Source organism: Gigantopelta aegis, chromosome 3 (genome assembly GCF_016097555.1).
Source record: "Gigantopelta aegis isolate Gae_Host chromosome 3, Gae_host_genome, whole genome shotgun sequence".
NCBI lineage: Eukaryota > Metazoa > Mollusca > Gastropoda > Neomphalida > Peltospiridae > Gigantopelta > Gigantopelta aegis.
In genome coordinates this window covers 34522477-34540817 of record NC_054701.1, presented here as the reverse complement: position 1 = coordinate 34540817, position 18341 = coordinate 34522477, and the positions used below count along the sequence as shown (strand labels likewise).

Here is an 18341-nt window from a genome sequence, read left to right as displayed (position 1 = left end):
CACACACACACACACACACACACACACACACACACATATATAAAAACCTTATATATAAGCTGCTATTGGATCAAGAAAAGTGAGGGGCACATACCCCCCTTGTCCCCTCACTTCCTACACCAGTGATATACTTATACTGGTACATGTATACAAAGCATACAAACTCACTTCGAAAAATTTGTTTGCTTTGACATCTTTTGTAAAAAGAACACACATGGGATCAGACTTTGAAAAGGTGTCACAATCACATAGATTTCTGAAAGGTAAAAAAACAATTGTCAACAATATTCTAATAATTATACATGCAACTGGTTATTAGACTGCCGTTTAAATTAAAAATACTAACTAATAAGTAGGGTCTCCACAAGTACTATTATTATTTATATTATTATTTTATTTCATTTTTTTTGCCAGCATTTTAAACCATTCAAACAAACTAATCAGAATGATGACGAAATACACAACAATACATGTACTGCATTGACAACTTCAGAGTTCTGAACTGTGCAAGTGCGACATTCCTATAAATGGTTTGAATACATTGAAAAGTATGTTGTTGGTGTGTTGTTAAATACGTGTGGGATGTAACTAGAATTTTGTAAGAATTATTATAATATTGTTAAACAATTATGTCCTATAGGCAGGCAGACTAGTAGAAATTCTGGTGAGCTAGTACATATTAGTTGGTTCTAGTCTGGCGAGCTGGTGAAATATTTTTCATTTCTGCACCCCTGCAGACATATATGAAAACTTAATAGTAAGCACACTACTAGCGGTAAAGTCGATGACAGTCATTTTTCGGACCTTTGTTTTGGCTTCGTACACAATAAATAAAACATATCCAATGGTAATTTTTTGATATGATATATTTGACAAAAGGTACTTTTTATTTCTTTCGTCTTTTAAAACTTAAAATTAATATTTTGTCCAGAATTATGAAAAAAAAAAAAAAAATACTGACCTGTTAGTAGGCCAGTTTTTATTTTAATGTGGCGAAACATTGTAATAATGCAGCTAATTTTGAATTTGAATGATGTCAGTATTCCAATCTGTTTTGAGAATGCTGGAAAAATCCCAATACAAAATTGCTATTGAAAATGTTTTGTTTGAGCATTATTAATGCACCATGAATGCGTTTGAAAAACATCTTGTGTTTAAAAAATTGTACTTTTTATGAAATATGGATTTCAAGTGAAATTACGGTAAGTACTAAGATATGCTATATTTATTGTGTACAAAGCCAAAACAAGGGTGCGAAAAGTGACTGTCGTTGACCTTAAGTGTTTTACTTAAAATTAACCTTTTTTTTCTACTAACATTACATTGTGGTGAACATACACACATGTAGGCTATGTAGCTGAAACTATATATAAAATAAGTTTCAATGATCTAGGACTTATAGTTTGAGAAACTGGCCTAAAGACAAAAACGTAACTTTGAAGCTAAACATTAATACAGTAGTTGCCACCCTCAGAAAAGTAATACCTATATCTTACCATCTGACTTCGTTAAGACAAGACAATAAGCACCATTTTTGTTGGCTCTTATAATCTACTCACATTAAAATATTAGAGGTACAGAGGTAAGTTCTGTCTGCCATTTGTCGCCAACCATTGCTAGACGGGCTACAGATTTTCAAACCTATCTTACTGCTACTATGTCACTATGTAGGCTATGATGTCAATATGACACTTGGGTGACTTGCCATAGCCTATGATGGTTTTATGATATTATTGTCCTAAGACAGCTTCGAAAATATGGACCTATGTTTTAACCCTAGACATTAAACTGAATGACCACTTAGGGAATCAATCAAAATAGCTTGCAAACTATTTAGCGGAAAGCAGCTGGGTGAACACTCAAAACTGCCCTTATCCCGAGTACTCTAACTGTAAGAGAGCTAGACGGACATTTGGATATAAAAATGCTCTTATTACAGTCAGAGATCAAGCTATGTAATTTTGGCATTCGCTACCCATCACATGGTAGTCAAAGATTTCAATTCTAATACCACAACTATCCTATGTTTGACGTCAAATACCTTTACATTTTCAAGTTAACTGATTTTTTAAAAATCCCCACATTAATCACTAATACACAAACTACAGAAAGAAATCCGACAGCATCCACATTCAGCTAAACTTTGTGATACTCCATCGCAAGAATTACAAAGCTTGCTGACCTACATGTATATCGTGATGTAGGTCACGTGATCGCCCACTGGGTGATTCCGCCTTGCGCAAAAGTTAAAGGGGTGAACTTGGATTTAAACCAAAACATCATTAAACCAAAACAATTAAAGATTATTGATTCCATTTTGAATTTGAAGGATATATTTGGGGTGTTATCGACAGGATACGGCAAAAGTATGTGCTACATATTGCCACCTCTTATGAAAGATATTAGATAAAGTAAGAAGTAAATTAATTTGATTATTTTATTTTTATGAATTAATCACTAGTACATTAGTAGAATGTGTGTGTGTGTGCATGTACACACTGAGGAGCTGTTCAACAATTACATAATGCTCTTGAGAGGGATGGGGTATCATAAAATGAATTCCGAAGGGTGAAGGGGAAGGATGGCGATGTTTGTTGATGCAAAATCAAAATAATCCTATTCTGAATCACTGCATAGCTCATTCAATCTTTATAACTTATCTTGCAAAATAATTATATTTGTTTTGTTATTCTGATCAAACTAAGAAATATTGAAATTTGTTTTGTTTAACGACACCACTAGAGCACATTGATTTATTAATCACTAGCTATTGGATGTCAAACATTTAGTAACTCTGACATGAGTCTTAGAGAAGAAACCTGCTACATTAACAATGGATCTTTTATATGTACTTTCCCAGACTGGACAGCACATAACATGGCCACTGACCAGTTCTAGTGCACAGGCTGAAATGAGAAAAAATTCAATCAATAGAATGGATCCACTGAGGTTGTTCGATCCTGTCACGTGAGCACTCAAATCACTGAGCTGAAACCTGCCCCTAAAGAAATATGCGGAAATCTGAAACCGTGGTTTAAAATCTCATTAAAAAGCAAGAAAAAATGCACTAGGATACAAGTAAACTAAGTAATAAAGTAGTTCATTTTTGTTTTGGGTTGGTTGTAAGTTTTCTGTTTACTTAATAACTAATTTTATATGAACGATCTTTTGATCCAAACAAATGTAATTTAAAATCGGGTAGTTAATAATTATTGGCAATGCATTAACCTATGTAGAACACAGCCTAATTGTTTTTTAACAACTGGACAAAGACCAATTTTGTAACACAATATAATCAATGACCAGCTGTAGACAGGAGTTGCGTCATAGTAGACAAGCTGACGCCTAGGGACCGATGGCGATGAGATTCACCGTATGTATGTATGCATGGCCACAAATGACTGCCAGGTCAGATGTCGGGAATTAACTTGCTTATATCAATTTCATGTTCAAGCACGCTCGTTGCTACCACTATTTCTGTCCAGGGCCAGAAACTGTACTCAGAACAAGAGGGGGCATTAGCCAACTCTACCATGTTGTAACGTCGCTTGGTATGAGATGGCCCCTGTAACTTTTGCGAAATCACCCAATGGGCGATCACGTGACCTACGTCACGATATAGGTCAGCGAGCTTTGTAAATCTTGCGACACAGTGTCACAAAGTTTAATTGAATGTGGGTGCTGTCGGATTTCTTTCTGTAGTGTGTGTATTTTTTAAATCAATTAACTCGAAAATGATCGATGTAAAGGTATTTGACGTCAAACATAGGATTGTTGTGGTATTAGAGCGGAAATCTTTGACTACCGTGTGGTGGGCAGCAATTGCCAAAAAATTACATAGCTTGGTCATGGACTGTAATAAGAGTGTATTTATGTCCAAATGTCCATCTAGCTCTCTTACAGTCAGAGTACTCGGACTACAATGCCCTGTACACAGTCGACCCCGATGTGAAACATGAGACACTACAGCAACACTTTTATCAAGTTTATTTGGGCCATTCCATGGTAATGATTTAAGCCAGGATGTGACATTCTGACTCTTAAGATCTCCTTCACTAAAACTCCTTTTTTAAAATGGAAATGCAGTTTTATCATTTATAGACTTACTACATATAGTAGTATAAGCCATCTTCATAAATCAAGGCTAATATTCGTTCCTCGTATTCAGCCTTGATACATGTAGTCAAGATTACTAATATCCACTGCTAGCGCCCTCTATTGGAAGAAAATTTGTAACACCGATTATGTCCCTTACACGATGACACTGCCGACCAATCACAGCATCTGTAACATGTGACAATCTTGAAAGCAATATCAAAAATTAACCGCCAGACGCTGACATCTTTGTTTACAATAACAAGGGAATCTATAAGGAGCGTTGCGATTCGTTGCAATCAGATCTCATCGCATCCAATGAAATTTAAGCATTTTGTGGCACGATTTTTTGACGACATGTATCAAGGTTGAATATGAGGAACAAATATTAGCCTTGATTTATGAAGATGAGTATAAGCATGTCAGGCCTAATTTTGTTTTTGTAAAATGTGCCAGGACATGACGAAAATGGACATCACTTTTTTAACACTGCAGTAAATTCCAAAACTCTGCTTTCCTGATAGAATGTTTGCTAGAGGGGATGATTTTCCGCGATCACGGAAAAACGGACAGAATCGCGGAATTTAGTACCGGTAACTGAAACGGAATTTGCAATTTTTTAAAAATAACCTTCAAAAGTTGTATTTCTAGTTCAAGCACCATAATAAATATTTTTAGTAGTTTTAAGATTCAATATTGATAATATACGCATAGTGTTTTGGTATGCGAACTTTCATGAAGTGTACTGTGTGCCTAAATATTTTCAGAACCGTTAATTCTCGGAAGTTACACTTAATTGCCTTAAGCTTGCAACAAAGCATGTGACTGTTTACCCGTGTCACTTTACATAGTGAATTTTAACTTGAAATATAAAAATAAACATTTACTAATACAATTTTAGAATGTTGATTATATAATAAGATTTCTAGTACATTCAGTTTCGATATTTTTCAATAATACTTATTACGATTCAAAAGCATAGCCAATTTACACAACGCTTTCGCCAGAAAACGTAATTTCGTATAACTTCGGGCATATTCGTTAATTTGTATGGAAACATTTCACATTTATAGTCCGTCCCACGGGGAACGCCTTTTTTCATGCTACGGAATTTACTACATGTTATTTATTTCTGAACCGATTGCTTTCTAAATTGCACACAAAAATAGCATTTTACTTTTCTTCTCACCGGTTTATTATTGTAACACATGTAGCACGTGCTACAGACCCTGCGGATCAGGGGGTCCCGCGGTGAGGCATTGTCATCATTGTGTACATTTTCCCCGTCTCCCCGAGGGGGTTGCAAAATATATAACTTGGAAATTGGACTGTTATTTGTGCTACAGGCTCTGAATATATAATTCTAGGCAAATATATATATATATATATATATAAACGATCGACAGAACAGTGCTTAGTTTCGGTTCACTACCACTGGCCTATATCCAGATTGACCCGACCTCGTTTGAATATGTTAGGTTACAGAGAAACATACATGTGTAATCGAGTGAGTACTAAAATAGTAATTCTTACGTGTGCCCCCCCCCCCCTTTTTTTTTGTTTTTGATTCAAGCTTTGTAATCATACTGGAACTAATAAAATGTTCTCATGTATTTATTTATTTATACATATTTTTTGGCAACTAATATAAGATTACGAACAATACATTACCAAAGTTCTTGTTCATATTTTCGTGAAAATAGCGGGGTTTGTCAACGGTGTGTTTTGGTTATAAATGAAACTTACCCATAATCCATCAGATGAAATGAAACTGAAAGCCACACAATCAACAATTATTTATTGTTTGAATTTAAGGGAGAATGGATCTCATTATTATTATTAAATACAAACAATAATTAACCGTAATTAAGTTCGTGGCTTTGTTTTAACCGCGGCTTATTTAAAGGTGCGGTTTATTTACGGATGAAGGTGGGAACCAAGTGGTGCGGTCTATACACTTTTTTTTTTTTTTAAAGTTTGTTTCAAAAATTATTTTTACAGGTATTTAAAAAAATAGCAATAGCAAACCAGCTCAGAGCTGGAACAATATAACAAATGTATATAGTTTATAACAATAAAACATGACACTAATTGAACACAAAAACAGAAAAAAAACGGAATTTGCAAAAATCTGAAACGGAAAATCATCCCCTCTATGTTTGCTTATTGAAATACACCGTTTAACGCAATATCCAGTCTATTTCTAAATGCTGTATAGCAATTTACTAACAAAATATTCTTTATAATGTAACATTTACTTTTTAAAATTTCAGGAGCCAGGACATGACGAGCCAGGACATGACTTTTTGTCCAGTTCACTTATACAACTAATAAATTATATGTATATCAAATACTAGTAATAAAACACTGTTCATTTATGAAATCAATGCTATTTACTTGTTTTAAGTGTTTTTATCATCAAAATAAGTGCATAAAATCCTGATTAATTGAACTGTCATTGTGCAAAAAAAAGTTCTCATACAAGTATTCATATAATATACTTTTATAACCAGTGACAATACTGTCAACAGCATTTTTTATCCTGATGTTGCTAAGGTTTTAACCTAGTTAATATTAAAAACTTAGTTTGACAGATCATTTTTAAATTTTCACACCCATTGACCAAATACCACGGAATGGCCTATTTCAAAATTGAGTATTTCCGGGTTTAGAAAATAAAACTTGCATCACAACTACAGTAGTAACACATACAATGTATGATAAATAAGAATGACCAGAATAGTCTTAATAACAATCAATACGAGAAATGAGTTGACACCTGCAGGTAACACTGATTTCAACTTGAGATGCTGGAATTGCAGCTGTGCCTGCTTGAAAACCTCCCAACGACGCCATTCGTTTTCTTCTGTTGTTTATTTTTAATCGTTCTGATAAAAGCACCAGTGGTGTTGTGTGCTAGTGCACGTTTGGGTTGGGTACGGTCAGGTCATACGGTTTAAAGTGCACATTCAGAGCAATCTGTTGTAGCACACGTCTGTGATTGGCGCAGGTGTCGGCTTACGCTGGCTCGTCCGTCTAGGTAGCAGTGAAGTAAATCATAACACACTGTCCACCATATTAACATAAATTAAAAAAGAATAAAAGAAGATAATTTCCCCAGTGAATCACACATGTAGTGATGATAGCCAGTCCTTGTTTTGTGCAGCGAGAATATCTGAACTAGATGATCTTACAGATTTGGAAGCACCCCCCCCCCCCCAATTTGCCATTTCACGGCTGCTAGGAAGTCACTCCACCCGACCATGTATTCATACTTGGTATGTACAAATAACTTATGGAAGTGAGATCTCATTCAACGCATTATAAATGTAGGTGCAATTCCTATCAACGATCCAATTTCTTACTTACCTGTTTTCAAACTCATAAATTATTTTATTCCAAAATGGGGTGCATTTTAAAAGCTGATTGGTCAATTTATTTATTTGCTTCCTCTAGGCCAGACATAATCCAGCGGATATGTGACAAAACTGTGCCTTTGATGACAAATGCATGCAACTTTTCACGGTGCTAGGACGTACCCTGGGGAAAAAAAGAAAAGATATAAGGACATTGCAGATTTGTCCTCTGGGAGCCATGGCGGCCATTTTTCAAATTGTCCACTATGGCTACCACAAGATCCAATGCTGGTGTCTGAATTTACCATATTTTGTATTCGTTTCAGAACTAATTACACTGATTTATAGATCTACCCATTTTACATTATGTAGGGGTGATGTTTTATACAAATTTCTGGGACAGTTCCAGAATATAGCCTAAGCTAATCGACATTATTTTTATTCTCCCCATTCTTACTTGTGCAGTCATTCAGGGACTCAATGTGTCCACTAAACCTTGAAATACTTACAATGCCTCCCACATCCTTTTCTACAACCACATCTAATGAGTTCTCTACATGACCATGGCGGCCATTTTTTAAATCTGCAAAGCCCCTATATCTAAAAATAACTATTTTGGTATGCTCTTATTTCATGCCAAGTTTCATGCTTTTATCATCAAAAGGACAATTCTTCTATAATTTTTACCAATCCGTTGCACTAAAAAGGGGTTAGGAGTGGGGAGGGGACCACCCACGATTGGCATGTGTAAGCGAGCACAAGCAGCCCGACCAGGGTTCGTAGCGGGTGGGGGTGTTTGTGGTGCTTTTGGATTTTGAAAATGTCACTTAGGATCGAGTCCAAAGATGAAAATACATGTAGTTTGCGCAATTTCGTGAGGTGATTTTGGCTCATAATTTGGAACTGTTCGCCGAAACACAAGTTTGGGGCTATTTAAGTGATTTGACGTTTGGATCCTTCTTGTCCGTTTCATTAAGGCACTCTACGCGTCCACATGACGTAACTCAAGAAGTGGCGCGATCTCGTCGTAGGCCCTACGACTGAATCGTCTCAGTGGACTCATTGTTCCCCCTCCCGTCCCAACCAATGCCTCATGATTCGTATATCAAAGACCGTGGTATGTGCTGACCTGTCTGCTGAAAGCGAGTTTCCTCTAAGATTGCGTTTCAACTGTTTGACACCCAATATAATGGACCATAATTAATAAAATCAACGTGCAAACTAGTGGCGTCGTTAAACACAACGTTAGTATATTATTGTTGTTTCATTTAACTTGTACTTACTTGTGATATAAGTTCTGTAATTCCCCGATACTGTGTAAAGTTACATTATTGGGGTTGAAGGGTGGCGGTGGCGCATGTTGATCAACTAAAATGCATCAAGCCCATAGGAAGGGAGAGAGCGGCACGACCTCACCAAATGAAGGTCACAAGTGTATGGGTGTTGTTGTTTTGTTTTGTTTTTTGTCCTGATAGTTTCTATATAAATAGAATAAAAATTTGGCTTGTTATGTACCCCATCCCTTTTAACTTCAGATCAGTTCTCCGGCCTGTGTAGTGAGAAAGTAAATGCGAATACAGTGTATATAACGTGTCAAGTGCCTATGAGTGGCAGCATATCAAACGACTGGTCTGTGCCCACGACACATACATCAAAGACCGTGCTATGCAGAGGCGGATCGGGGGGGGGGGGGGGGGCAGTGGCCCGCCCCCTAAATTTTGCGACAGTTATAATTTTATTATATATATTAGTTTTTTCGTTTTCGTTTTACGATCCCCCTCCAAACCTCCCTCAAAGTTCCCATGACATTCCGCCTCATGTCATTGGGGCCCCCTAAATAAATTTTCTGGATTCGCCACTGCTATGTGCTATCGTGTCGGCGGGAAAGTACATATAAAAGACCCCTTGCTGCTAATGGGAACATGTAGCGTGTTTCCTCTGAGGGCTACATGTCAGAATTACCAAATGTACTCTATTCCGTTTGTGTCAAAATCGAACCAATGAATTGTCATGTAACAACATAATTAATGATTCCAAAACTCATATAAAACATATTATGAAAAATTAAACCCATACCAACTCTCAAAAACATTTTATTTGGAAAACAAAAATGTAAATTAAAAAATATATATTCTAAAGACAAATATACTAAGTCCATTGAAAAGCAACTCGATGTTCAGTTATTGTTGCTATTGCATATTTGAAGTTGCTATATACAAGTATACACGGTTTGCCAATCCATTTCTTTTGTGAAATAAATATTGTTTAAACCACACTAGTATACGACACACAGTAACCCTAACCATTGTATAAAATATTGGGGTTATTTATTGACAATCCTGGGGCGGGACGTAGCTCGGTGGTACAGCGCTCGCCTAATGCGCGATCAGTTGGGCAATTTCTCGTTCCAGCCAGTGCTCCACAACTGGTGTAACAAAGACTGTGGTATGTACTATCCTGTCTGTGGGATGATGCATATAAAAGATCCATTGCTGTTAATCGAAAAAAAAGGAGTAGCCCATGAAGTGGCGACAGCGGGTTTCCTCTCTCAATATCTATGTGGTCCTTAACTATATGTCCGACACCATATAACCGTAAATAAAATGTGTCGAGTGCGTCGTTGAATAAAACATTTCCTTCTTATATCCTTTTTAGTTACAAATCTGTCTGGTGCGTCTTTAATGGAGTTCAGTATAGCACAGTAACACTATGGCTTGAAATCAGCTGTACGGGACTTCAGGCAATAGTTATAGACCAGTGAAACGGATTTCAATCAGATTACCAGGATACGAAGGTTCTGTACCGATTTGCACATACTGTAAGGGTAGAGTGACCTTCCGTTTTCGCAGAGGATATTCCGGTCCAAAAAAGGCATGGAAAGAAATTAAAATATTAAATGTTATTAAATGAACCTGTGTAAACTATGTGACGCCAAAGGGTAAACTCACAAATACATTCTACAAATCTACCAGCACCTGGCAGAACCCCGCTATAAAGTGTGGATGCCAAACTCTGAAGACCAGTTGACGAAATGGCATATTTGTTTTGTGGCACAACCAAAAAAAATTGACCGCACAAGACACATATTGGTATTTACCGTATCTATATCTTCAACACAACGGTGATACACATATCCTTGACGACATTCAAGTTTTTATTCCAAAATTTGAAAAATAAAGGTTGACCCAAAGTCGCTGAACATTAAACATATCTCCTAGTTTTAATTGGGGAAAAAAGATAAGGGGAGAACCAACCAAAAACTAAAAAATAATTAAAAGTGATCATGTTTCTTTATTAAATTTAACTTAAAAATATTTTACACTGGCTTAAATGTGAGTTGCAAATGTTCATGTAACTATACAGTTTCCAGACCTGGTTTCTTTCTTCTTGATTTTAATCTCTGCTTGCGAGTTGCAATAATAATCACAATGGAAATAAGAACAAGTCCGACGAAGATGGCGGTTGTGTAAAATATAATATTCAAACTACGCTGCATTTTAGTGGATAATCCATGTTTGCTTTTAGAGTCTAAATAATGTCCACCCTTTCGCAAGGATGTATCATCTGGATCCTTATGCCGTCCCGATGAATCAGCAAAGGTTGTGATTTGCGTGCTTGTAGGTATACGGATTTCTGTAGTCGAGTCCAAGCGTCTCATTTCTGTTAACAATTCGGAACGGTCATTTTCTGTTGTCGTTATTATCGAGAATTGCTCCTTGAAGTTTAGTGTAGTTAAATCAGATTGTTCAGTTCCTGTAACGAATCTGTCATGTTCATACTGATGTGTCGAAGTCCCTGACATCACGGTTGGTCGTTTAGTTGCAGATTTGGTATTTGCAACCGCAAGTGTTCTTTGGTTATTGTGATTGCTAGTTGGTGAAAATGGTATCGTGGAATTATCTTTTAGTGTATGCTTTTCGGGTTCAACGGTTGTAAGTACGCGTGAAATAGTCTCCATTCTCTTGCCCAAAGCAGTGGTTTCAACTGTATTTGGTTTTGATGACGTCAAACCAGAGGTTTGTTGATTTTTCGTTACATAACTAGCTCCAGTAATAAAACTCTGCCAAGACTGTAATCGAACTTTGGACGATGAATCTGTTTGCGACGACACTGGTTTATTTGTTAGATGTTGTGTGGTTTTACTAAGTAATAACAGTCTCGTAGATGCCGTCTGGATCTCAGTTGAAGTGTCCAACCAAACCGGATCAGTCGTGTACTGTTTTGTTGACTGGCCATCCTCTAGATCTGATACGTTATTTGATGCTAAAAAACAAGAAAGGTAATGTTAAATATCAAATAATTATTAACGACAGCTAGTAACTTGCTATAGATAAGATGGGGTGGAAGGGGATGGCATGGGATTTTTAGTTTATGGTGAAGGGAGAGCGGTGAAAGGGAGGGATTATATGGTGAAGAATGTGATGGGATTGGATGATTAGATGATAACATGGGATGGGTGTATGTATGTATGTATGTATGTATGTATGTATGTATGTGTGTGTGTGTATGTATGTATGTATGTATGTATGTATTGATGTATTGATGTATGAATATCTATATATAGTATGTATGTCGAGGTTGACTGTTACATACATAGATATTAACGCACTGGTGCAGGGGATAATCAAATCCTTTCTGGCCTCACAAATTATCCCATGCCGTTGGTGGGACTCGAACCTGTGGCACCGAATCGCCCGCAAGGCTAACCACGATGCGCTCTGAGCTATTGAGGCATCCATAAAAAGGATGCTCTTTAACTCAACCACATGCATGGGGCCTACAATCTACGCAGTCGATCCCACTTACGTGCATGAAACAGCGGGCAGACCTGGCACTGGCTAGTATCATATGTATTGATGTATGAATATCTATATATTGTATGGATGTCGAGGTTGACTGTTACATACATAGATGTTAACGCACTGGCGCTGGGGATAATTGCCCGCAAATTGCAAGGTTAACCACGATGCACTCTGAGCTATTGATGTATGTATATATGTATGTATGTATGTATGTATGTATTTATGTATGTATGTATGTATACATGTATGTGTGGATGGATTGACTGACAGATGGATGGATGGATGGATGGAATGATGAAGAGGAAGGGTTTTAATAGGATAGAGAGAATGGATACATTTAGTTTTCAAAATTATATGACATTCATGTTACATGCATGGACACAAAACATCACCTCGACATTTAATGGATCATAACTTGAGCACTAATTTAGAATTAAGCTAATTAACACAACAAAGTAAAGTGCAATTTGTAATATTGATCCTGTAAGATACACTATAACGAACTGGTCTTAATCGATTCCTGTGACGTCATATTGTTGCTCTACCTATGGATTATTTTTACTTAATCTATAACTGTTAACAAAGCCATCTGAACTTTTTGTACCTTTAAGTCAGGGATTTGAAGCCACCACTAACTGAACTTGTGCCTTGAAGCAACTACAACACTTTTGCCAACGAGGAAATAAATCTGCATTGTGAATTGAGTACGTTGTACATATATATAGTTACACGTTTGGCTGGAAGAAATGTTTAGGTTACACCCGAAGGGATCCTGTCGTCTTGGGGTGTTAATTTTGTAAATATCTCTTGCCATTTTAACCATTTTTTAAATATAAAAAATAGTAATTAATTTGGCAGTTAAGTAATCAATACTGAATTAAGATAGAGAATGCACTCCAAAGTGTGAATTCATGAGAAATAGTTCACTGCAGTGATCGTGAATTATTTTCATGAATCCACACTTCATCATACATTATCCACTAGATAAGTTACTGGTACTTAATCCGTTCATAATAACACCAAAGTCCACACGTTTAGAGTGATATATAGATTAAGCATATTTGAAAACAAATATTACCAAATGTATATATACCCATCATTACAATGGCAGTTAAAGGGACATACTAGTACCCTAGTTTTTAAACACTAAGGCATATTTGTTACTATTAGAGCCGTTTTTTAATAACTGAAATCATACTTTACATAGATTTTATTGGTTAAATTATCTATTTCCGTACATTCGAAGTGTTTTTGGTCATCCTGTTTTGTTTTAATATCACAAAATGAATTTCTCATATTTTTTAAAAACACACGTGCGTCTGAGTGGTCACAGTTATGGAGTCGAGTTTTAGTCTATTTTTAGGGGGTATTTCACCATTTCAAAGTTACAGATTCTTATTTCACTCAGTTGTAACTTTATCCAAATGTGTTACAGGTTTGTAGATTAACTAAACTTAGTGTTAATTTCCATGGGCTGAAACTAGGGTTTGTCTCTTTAAGTACTTACTTTTATCACACGTAACACCAAAAAGCGACGATTGTATAGCAAACAGAGCTTTGTAGTTTTCCACCGTAAAGGACAACCTGTCCTCTGATGCCATGAAATCCAGTTCCGTCTTCTTCACCATCGAGCCCACTCCGATAGCAGCAATAACAACTCCCATCTCGTGCAGCGTGGACACCTCTCGAGTCAGCTTCGAGGGCAGCGAGGTCGACGAGCCATCAGTGATTATTATGATGATGTTTTCAGCATCTTTTCGATCACCGCGAGAACTTCTCATCAGTTTTGTTCTGAGGAACTCCAGGGCCTCTGCAGTGTTGGTGCTTCCACCGGTGTATCGAATGTTGGCCACGGCAGATATCAGATTCTGCTTCGTGTAATACGAGTTGAGGCTGGCGTACCGCTTGGGTGCGGAAGAAAACCGAATGATGGCAACGTGTGTGTTGCTGACCCCTATTGGTAAGCGGCTGACGAATCCAGCAATGAACGCTTTGGCCGTTTGGAAGTTTCTGTAGCCAACGCTGCCCGAAGAATCCAGTAAAAAGAAAATGTCTTTTTTAACTTCGTCCAGCTGACAGTCTGAAACAAAAAAGAGCATCAGGATAGAGATTTGTTTTCAATGAGATTACACTGCATTTGGTTAAGGTTGAATTAATCAAGTTAATATTGTTTGAAGAGTTACTGTATAAATAGCGTTCTCATGTTTGTCGCCATCTTAGAGGCAGAAAAGTCCAGTGGCACCTTTTCTGAATTCTTTGCTGTAACTTCAAAACACAAGCTCCTGCTGCAGAATGTGAAATTTACAACTGTTAACGCATTAAGAATTCTTATTTTAATGATAGCATCTTCTTTTGAACTGCAAAGATTTAAAAGTAAAGTAAAAACGGGAAGACAGATTGATCAATCGTTAAATAATAATACATTCCCATCCTGAAAATCTTACCCAAAGGATATATATTTCAAAATGAACTAATACATCTTTATACGTTACAAGTATTGAATTAATACTTACGTTCTTTCATTTGACAAATCTGAAATAACATAAACAGGGCGAGTAGTTTTAAAGTAACCTTTTCTTGCATAATGGCAACTGATAGTTGTTCCCATGAGACTAGTAGCATTATAGGAAGTTGCGTGATTTTAAACACTTAGCGTGTCAACAAGCCTATTTGAAGGCACTTCAATAGTTCGCGAATAGAGGAAGGATATACATGTACACGTTGTTATCTCGACTGCGCAGTCTACCATTTCAACTAAAGCATCCTGATTTTATACAATCATATTAATGACCCGTGTCAGCATGTAAATCACTCCAGAGATACAAATTACGTCCGATTTGTCACCATAGGAAACTAGATGTTCAATTATGTCTTAATATCCGTCCATCCATTTATATATATGTAATTATTGTAATATAGTATCATCGTATTAACAAGCCGATTTAATTAAGCCAGTCAGTATAAGCAGGTACTGATAAACAATTAAAACAACCCACCAAAAGTCCTTCGAAATCTCAACAATAAAAATGCAAAACCAAACCAAAACAAAACCCCTACAAAGCCCCCAATCAAACAACAAAAACAAACAATATCAACAACACACACACAAAACAAAACCAAGCAAAAATAAAACAAAACCAACACATAAACAAACAACAAAAGAACACACCCCCCCACCCCCCCAAAAAAATAAAAAAACCCCACACACAACAAAACAAATAAACAAAGTCACACACATACAACCAACATTTAAAAACATTTCACCCCCTCCTCAAACAAAAAACATTTACATACAGAACACACTTAAATAAACAAAACAAGCATGAATATGCAATGGCAGTAACATAAAAAAAAGAATCCTCAACGAAATCCACAAAACAAACAGAAATAACTAATATGAAGTGAATATAAAAGTACAGAACAAACTGTACATAGAAAGAAAGAGACATAAAAACAGAGTAGCTGTTACAGAAATCAATAAAAACAAACTGAAAGGAACAGAAAAGTTCACACAAACAACAATGATAATAACATCAAACAACAACAACGAACAGTAAATCAATAAATCAATACTAACAAACACAGAATTCGATAAAAAAGAAGAAGAGCAATAACGGTAACATTAACAACAAATACCTACCGTGTATAGTCTTCTTCATTATTACCAAATGTATATATAGAAAGTAAGTGAACAGATAAAAACTAAACAAAAACAAATGATAGAACTCAATTAAAGAAAACTAACACACACACACACACACACATACACACACACACACACACACACACACACACACACACACCAAAAAAGCCCACACAAAACCAAGCACAACAAACTAAAACAAACAAAACAAAACAAACAAAAAACAAAAACACACACAAAAAAACACACACACAAAATTAACAAGACAAACAAGATAAAATGAACTATACATGAACAGAAATAACTGAGAACAGAATTGATGGGAAGAAACCTCCCAACAAAAAATAGACTGGAACAGTAATCAAAATCAATTATGACATTAGATCACAAAAACAAAACAAAACAAAACAAAACAAAACAAACAAACAAACAAACAAAACAAACAAAACAAAACAAGACAAAACGAAACGAAAAACAAAACACAAAAACAAAACAAAACAAAACAAACAAACAAAACAAGACAAAACAAAACACAAAAAACACACACACAAAAAACAACAACCAAAAACAACAACAAACAAACAAAACAAAACAAACAGTACAAACAAACAAAACAAACAAACATAAATAAATAATGAAAACCAAAGAGAATAAAGTATCACGAAAATCAATGATGAGAAAATAAGGAAACAGCGAATAGACCAACAAATCGAACAGTGAAATGTAACAAAAATAATGAAAACAAAATAGAATAAACTATCCCGAAAATTAATGAGAAAGAAACAAAACAAAACAAACAATAAAAAAAAAAAAAAATGGAGAAGCAACCAAAATGTTACACATTTCAAAAATAAGAATTAACAAGACAAACAAGACAAAATGAACTATGCATGAAAGAAATAACTGAGAACAGAATAGATGGGAAGAAACCTCCCAATACAAAATAAACCGGAACAGTAATCAAAATCAACAATGAGATTAGATCACAAAAACAAAACAAAAACAAACAAAACAAAACAAACAAAAACAAAACACAAACACACAAAAACAACAAACAAAAACAACAAACAAACAAACAAAACAAACAGTACAAACAAACAAACAAAACAAACAGTACAAACAAAACAGTATAAACTAACAAACATAAATAATGAAAACTAAAGAGAATAAAGTATCACGAAAATCAATGATGAGAAAATAAGGAAACAGCGAATAGACCAACAAATTGAACAGTGAAATGTAACAAAAATAATGAAAACAAAATAGAATAAACTATCACGAAAATTAATGAGAAAATAAAGGGAACAGAATGCAGGAAAACAACAGTAGGCCTAAACAATCAACAATAATGGAACATCAGAAAACCCCCAGCTGGAACAGACAAACAAACAAAACAAACAAACAAACAACCAACCAATCAACCAAACGAACAAACAAAAAGAAAAGAAAAACAAACAAACAAAACAAAACAAAAGAAACAAAGAAAACAAAGCAAAACAAACAATAAAAAAATAAAAAAATGGAGAAGCAACCAAAATGGTACACATTTCAACAATGAGAATTAACAAGACAAGCCAAAATGAACTATGCATGAAGACAAAAAACTAAGAACAGAATAGATGGCAAGAAACCTCCCAACATAAAATAAACCGGAACAGTAATCAATAATGAGATTAGATCACAAAAACAAAACAAAACAAAACAAAAGCACAAAAACAAAAACAAAACAAACAAAAACAGACAAAACAAAACAAACAAACAAAACAAAAAACAACAATAAACAAAACAAAAAACCCAAAACAACAAACAAAACGAAACAAAACAAAACGTACAAATAAACAAAACAAACAGTACAAACAAAACAGTAAAACTAACAAAAATAAATAATGAAAACTAAACAGATTAAACTATCACGAAAATCAATGATGAGAAATTACAAAACAGAGGATGTAATTTTATTTAGATGAAATTAGCTGGTGCACTTAATTCGGGCATGCATTTAAAGCACAGTATATCGAAAATACCGCTCTATATCGCATACCGAATACTGTACCGATACCGAGGTAAATCGCCCCCAAAATGCCGATACCGATACCGATACCGATACCAAACCTGAAATTTCAATACCGCCCAGCTCTAGTTTCCATCCAGTTACCTTGCTGTATTTAATTTTTTTTTTTTTTAAATTTAATTTGTTGGAAACGTAATGCAGGCACGGCGGAGCAGAGGGGCTAGAGGGGCTCTAGCCCCCTCAATAATTCTGATAGTAAATCTTAAGGCAGAGATGAATTTTACGTGTAGAATGCAGCTAATTGCATTTCAAGACATCTAATTTTCAAAATTTATTTTACGGGTGAGAATACCCCCATACCCCTAGAAACTTTGCTTTGCATCCTCGATCTCAGTCAGACACCCCCCCCCCCCCCTCCCCCCGATGTCAACTTT

General features: G+C 35.6%; 2 protein-coding genes across 2 annotated transcripts in view; both read right to left on the bottom strand.

Moving 5' to 3' along the window:
- The window catches only part of LOC121367927 (copine-8-like), a 28362-nt gene extending 21411 nt beyond the window's left edge, over positions 1–6951 (bottom strand). Inside the window, exons 1-2 of the mRNA XM_041492383.1 lie at positions 6875–6951; positions 169–256 (exon numbers count right to left, since the gene is read on the bottom strand). Of these exons, the coding sequence (XP_041348317.1) occupies positions 169–256; positions 6875–6951 (165 nt within the window). The remainder of the gene's footprint in view (positions 1–168; positions 257–6874) is intronic.
- A 3771-nt stretch (positions 6952–10722) lies between these two features.
- On the bottom strand, positions 10723–14989 carry LOC121389912 (collagen alpha-5(VI) chain-like). The gene is made up of 3 exons (XM_041521573.1): positions 14767–14989; positions 13761–14333; positions 10723–11714 (listed from the first exon to the last, which is right to left on the bottom strand). Exons 1-3 carry the CDS (start codon positions 14873–14875, stop codon positions 10807–10809), a joined length of 1590 nt encoding a protein of 529 aa, XP_041377507.1. The 5' UTR covers positions 14876–14989; the 3' UTR covers positions 10723–10806.
- Positions 14990–18341: the final 3352 nt, after the last annotated feature.